Source organism: Mytilus edulis, chromosome 7, assembly GCF_963676685.1.
Source record: "Mytilus edulis chromosome 7, xbMytEdul2.2, whole genome shotgun sequence".
In the NCBI taxonomy this organism is placed as follows: domain Eukaryota; kingdom Metazoa; phylum Mollusca; class Bivalvia; order Mytilida; family Mytilidae; genus Mytilus; species Mytilus edulis.
In genome coordinates this window covers 17,365,437-17,371,728 of record NC_092350.1, presented here as the reverse complement: position 1 = coordinate 17,371,728, position 6,292 = coordinate 17,365,437, and the positions used below count along the sequence as shown (strand labels likewise).

The window sequence follows — 6,292 nt, the reverse complement described above, 5'->3', positions numbered from 1 at the left end:
CTATTTGAATTAGAACATGGCTTTGTACCCAAAGCTTAAAAAAAGAACGTCATATTAGAATAAAATATATGCATTTATATTTTTTGGCCAAAATTACAATTTCAGAGGTTTATTTCTTAAAACGTTAATAAATCAACACCCGTATTCACAGTATTTCTGTCATAGTTTGTCATATATGTAGGGGAGAATGGGGTAAGTGGACACATTAAGCGTATACACACGTTTCAGCTCGCTGGGACATGGATGATATTTTCCACCTCCGTTCCAATAAATTATGTGTAGACCTTTCTTCATATTTTTAGGCATTTTTTTCAGTTCCTACCACGGGCTTGTTGGAAATCAAGGACTAGATCAAACAGCGAAAAAGGACCACTTACCCCATGTATTGGGGTAACTGGTCATATATGAGTAAATGTAAAAGAAGTGCTCTAAGTCCATTTTCTTGGGTTAATCGCCTCGATTCCACCTTTTATTCCGACCTCCGAACTCTGTCAGATTGATTGATCATAAAAAAATGTATTTGCGCCCAACTTCCGACTGCCAACTGCATGATACTAATATTAGCCAATATATTAGCTTTTCATACACCATGTTACGTTTTATCAATTCAGTGTCTATCTCTCCCTTTCAGAAATTTTCTGCAAATTTAGCAAGAAGAAATTCAGAAATTTTGCTTTCATATTTCAGTCATTGTCGGTTTTTTTGAAAGGGTATGTGTGGGATGATTTTCGAATATTGCAAATTTTGATTGGTTTGGGAATTTTTTTTGTGTGTTTTGGATGGAAATTTAATCATGGTTATTTTTGTTTTTTTGTGACTTCTTGAAATATCCCAATGGGAACAATGGTTTCGTCATGAAACTCTTCCCTTTTATTGGTATGCTATTCTGTTCTGTTTAATTTGTGTTTTCGTCCTGATTATGCATGACACGTTTGTAACTAGATGTCAATCAATCAATCTTACAAATACATGTATGTATAGTTACAAGGGAAAATTTAAAGCCCTTCTGGAGAACCTGAAGTCGCCTATTAAAGTGTTTTCGGGTCCGTGTTTCTCATTTGTTTTTAGTTTCGATGTTATATGTTGTTGTTTGTCCTTGTGTGTCTTGTCTTATTTGTTCCCGGGTTTGTCTGTTTAGTGTTATCCACTTTTTTTGGATAGTGCTTCAGAACTTCTTTTTTTTTTATGAATGTTTTGATTTGGTAAATCTCTTAATTAATATTCAACGATATTAAGAGGATATAACATATTTAATGATCATGATAACTATTGACAACACAATCCACTATATTAATTGGTCATATTTTGAAACATGTCAATGTTTGTTACACACGAAGTGTGAATGTTCATGCCCAAACTTTCCAGTACACGACTCATGATACCAATCGCTACATCTCGTACATTTAACCCAGTCTTCATCGTCAGAGTTGTCATCCATGTAGTTCCCGTTACAATAAGTACAGGTGGAGTCAGACTGGTCTTTAGCTAATGACCTGTCATTCTCCTTGTTTTTAGCCAAACGCTTCATTGTATTCTTATTTGCCTTAATTCTCTTCTTCAATGTTTGATCCAGTTCTTTTTTCTTCTTCTTTTCCTCCCTCTCCATTTTCCTTTGATCCTTTCCCTCTTGAACTCTGTTTTTCTCTTCTTCTTTTCGTTTCAGTTCATTTAAAAAATCTCTTTCTGTTAGACATCTAGCCTCTGTTACTCGTCTAGTCTTTTTCTCCGTTCTTTGTTTGACGACTTCAGGGGGTCTTAGAATTTCTCTCAAATAAGTTTTTTCGGATGAAGTTGATGGAACTTGCGGGTTTACGGCAGAGACAGATTGCTCTTCATTGGCGGTTGTAGTTAGTCGCGACTGGTTCTGGTCTTTGCTAACATCATGGCCAGTCTCTATTGATGCTTCAACCTCGACTTGGAGCACAGACGTCTTTGATGGTCCATATGCCTCTATTGGGATAGCATTCGGTTTAAATGGAAATATCCCAGTAGCTCTGAAGCCACTGAATATATTCACTAGATTCATTTTTTCATTAAAGGCTTGCTTGAATAAGCCACAAAAATCGTAGCGCGTGACTATTCTTCCTGGATTCTGCCTAAGAAATGCCTCACAGCATAGATTGTACGACCTTTTCAGCGGTCCAAATACGCTTCTATCGAGTGGCTGTGTCCAGTGCGTTGTATGGGGAGGAAGACAGAACATTTCTATCTGATTGGATACGGCTGTTTCCAACAGATCCACTGTTATGTGTGAAGAATGTCCATCCAGTATGAGCAGCACAGGTCTCTGAGGAGGAAGATTAGGTATAAACAGCTTTTTAAACCAATTATTGAATAAATCTGAATCAATAAATGAACTCTTACTGCATGCAAATAATGTGTTTGCTGGTGCATTGTCCATCAATGCTTGGCTTACTCTTTGTCCCTTAAAGATGAGCATTGGTGGTAGAACTCTTGCCTCTGCGTTCACACAGCATAACGCGGTTACATTTTCGCCTCGTTCTCCGCTTGTTTTGGAATGCACACTCTTTTTGCCTCTTTTCCCTACAACCTTTGATGGATCATGTACAGTACTCACGCCAGTCTCATCCGCATTGAAAATTTGCTGGGGTTTATCCTTAATGTTCAGTTTATCCATAAAACTTCCAAGCTTTTGAAAGTAAGCTGAAATGACATTTGGATTCAGCATTGAACTTCGTGCTGCGCTTAGACCCTCTGGTATGCGTACAGATAAACATGGATATCGATCTCTAAACCCTTGCCACCAATCATAACCGGCACTTTTCTTATCATTGTTAAAACAATGCTTTCTCCCCGACCTTACGGCTATCTCGTAGGCTAGCTTTCGGACATCTGTGATAGTTAAACCAAACCCTCTTTCCTCCATTCTTAGTATATGCCCGACCAAAGCTTCTTCATCCTTTATGGCAAGTACTGTGGGTTTTGTTGCTGGTGAATCCAGATCCATAGTTTTCAGTCTCCGAAGTAGTGTTGTTCTTGGTATATTATACAACTTTGATGCTTTCAATTTAGACATGCCCCCACTCTTTACATGGCGAACCGCTTCTTTCAGACCCTCTTTTGACCACTTTCCTTGCTTTGGAGTCCATCCTTTTTTCTTTCTAGCCATTTTGCTGAAATAAAAAAGATGTAGGTTGTATTGCTGCCGTATATGAGTGTTTTATACACTACTAGTATATATATACATATTTAACAATTGAGACTGCCGTCGATATACAAAATTGCGAGAAACACATATTGTTTACAAACATTGGCTAGTATTTGTAACTTTTTATCAGATTCTCGAGCTCTTTGAGATGTATCCAATTAAACATGTTATTTAACCCCCCCCCCTTTTTTTTCTTTTATGATTTGTTCATATGTACCTAAAAATCCTCTGGAAAACCTTTTATAACCTTTTTGTAAGTTTTCATAAATTTTGATGCACAACACAAAACAATAGAAAAGTAAAGACACATACCAAGTATGTTTATTTTTTTTAACAATACGAGTTGTCCACTTTCACCATGGTAATGGGGTAAGTGGACACCTCGGTTGTTATCGTGTTTTTCAAGAAACGGAAACAAATTTATTCCTTGTCGACCATTTAAAGTGATACATTTTATCATGATGCATTTGTTGTGGCTATTGAATTATAACTAAGCATAAAGGGGGATTGTGTGCACTGATCTGCTTTAGGATATGTTTTATGCAAATTTCTGGCTTTTTTAATGAATGCTATGACGTCATATTGAAAGCTACTTGCAACACGGCACCGCTTCTTCTATTTTACTCAAAGCAGCAATTTTCCGCACAGATAAATAAGTTTTTGGGTTTGAATCGTATTCCTTGATATCCAAGTTAGATCATGTCAAGTTATTTTCAACGGAATCCCACATACATTTATTGTAAAAGACAATTTTGAGAACGTACATATTCGGCGGGTATACGACATGTACGCCGCCATATTGCAGAAGCAGGATGTTTTTATTTAGCTAGTTGTGTATTTTTTATGTCATTGTACTATCAAAAGAATCATTGAAAGTCTCATTTTAAGGCCATATTTGTCGTTTTAAGAATCTCAAGTATGCATTCACGAACGTTTGTCGCCGAACGGGACAGATTTCTGTGTGTTATGTTATAAAAACAAACGTATCGTCGTGTCATATGTTTTCGTATGTCATATGTTTTCGTATCAACCACATTTCGTCGGTTTCGACTGCATACGCGTACATTGTGGTATGTTTTTCTGTTTCTATATTTAGAACAACAACACCACTACAACTTGATATATTTAAAACATATTCAACGTCGCTTTTTAAAGACGTTAGAACAAATTAAATAAAACTGACCTATTTAGCCATTTTTATTTAATGTCAAAAATACGCATCACTAGAATAGTTGTGGAAAAAAATTCTGAAGGGTTAAAATAAAGTCCAGATATGTTTTTTGCAAGTCAGACACCGGATCTTCAAGACATATGACTGTCATGTGTTTTTTTGACCGTTTTAATTACAAACCATCGAGTTAAAATTAGCAGGGTTCTTATATAAAATGGTTGTTCAAAATCCAACTATTCAATATTTCATTGACAATTTTTTTTTTTATACATCCTTGATACATGAAGATGAAAACAGTCTTAACTTTTTATATTTAATCATAAATTTTGAAAACTGCATTTTATTTTAGAAAAAAATAATGTATTTTGTACAAACCAGGTGCCAATCTGAAAATTAATCAAAATCTAAAAATTTCATCACACGAAACACCAACCTTACACTATTTACTAGTAATTTTTAGTACTGAAAAGTATTTAATAACTTTTTTTATGATTCAAGCGATCACCAGAACCACGACTTTAGAAAAAAATTATTTCCGGATTTTGTAGTCATTTCCTGTCCGTGTACTGATCCAATTTTTATTTCATACGAAAACATATGACGCCGGTTTTATGACATACAAAAATCGCAAAGTAATCGGAAACAGTAAAAACTCGTAGAAATCATTGACAAAAAAACTAGATACCTAAAATCAATCTACAGGACATGCTTTTTAAATCTGAGTAAACACCTAAATAAAAACTCAACAGTAAAAACCGTAAGCAGTGAAAATTGTTATTAGTACGAAAACACATTACACGATGATATGATTCATTAGAACTACTAATTATCTCTCACTTCCATTATCGCAACCAGCAAAAAAAATAATATGCCTGAATATTTACTGCTAATGTCCATTGACCTTCAATTTACCTTTTAACTTTTCTTTGACTTTGTCCGTTGTGTTGATAAGCTACGTGTCCGACGGGAGACAACTCGCATTAAGACACCTACCGTAAATAACTAACGCGGTGACCACTTACCCCACATGTCCACTTACCCCAATCTCCCCTATATGAATTCTAAAAATATTATGCCGATTTGACTATAACTTCGCACGGTAGTGCCGATTTGACCAGATGCTAATTTAACCAGGTGCCGATTTGACTAGTACCCATGTATATACCTTGCTATTTTGCTAAAGCAATGTTGTTATTCAGTAAGTCAGTCGGTCAATTAAGAATTGAATGCTTCTTTTTGTAAATTTATTGGGATGTAAAAGCGTTGACCGAAGTACATTTTGTATGAAGCGCGGAAGCGCTTCATTCTAAAAATGTACGCACGGTCAACGCTTTTACAACCCTATAAAGTTGCAAAAAGAAGCATTCAATACTTATAATTACATTTTTTAGCTATGATTATGAAAACACGAATTTTATATATTTTATTATTTAATTCACCTGTGCACTTTATTGTTGGAGCACGTGTTATCATGAATGAAAAGTTGTATTGAGCATTGCAATTGCTTACTTCTTCTTTGGTATGTATTATCCACCACTATATTGGTGCACCCCATAAATGGGTAAATGTTCATTAATGATATGTATAGTCACATTAAAGGGATTATCTTATCAATACTATTTACATAGAAATTCAATATAAATTCAATATAAACATTTGGGTTAAGAGCCTTAGAATATGTACACCCTTGATGTCTCTTGAGTTTAAAGTCAATGTTCTGAGCTTACGGAATAACACGTGATGTGCAGTTAGCCAATCAGAATAAAATATTATAATGAAACATACATCCAATGTAATTATTTACTAACAATAACCTGTTTGTTGTTTTATCAACTTTGATGTAGATCATGCCAAGAAATCCTCGCTAAAAATTCGGTTTATTCCCGATTGTCCCACTTTTAATTTTTAGAGTTCTGATTGTCCCACATGAAAAGTTCCCACATTATTTTTTT

The 6,292-nt window shown here is 35.1% G+C and overlaps 1 protein-coding gene across 1 annotated transcript; it reads right to left on the bottom strand.

Moving 5' to 3' along the window:
• Positions 1 to 1,315: 1,315 nt before the first annotated feature.
• On the bottom strand, positions 1,316 to 3,130 carry LOC139482988 (uncharacterized). The gene has a single exon (XM_071267019.1). The coding sequence runs from the start codon at positions 3,128 to 3,130 to the stop codon at positions 1,316 to 1,318; it is 1,815 nt and encodes a 604-aa protein (XP_071123120.1).
• Positions 3,131 to 6,292: the final 3,162 nt, after the last annotated feature.

Bases quoted from the DNA above. Each gene is read 5' to 3' on its own strand.
- LOC139482988 (XM_071267019.1), bottom strand. From the start codon at position 3,130: ATGGCTAGAAAGAAAAAAGGATGGACTCCAAAGCAAGGAAAGTGGTCA.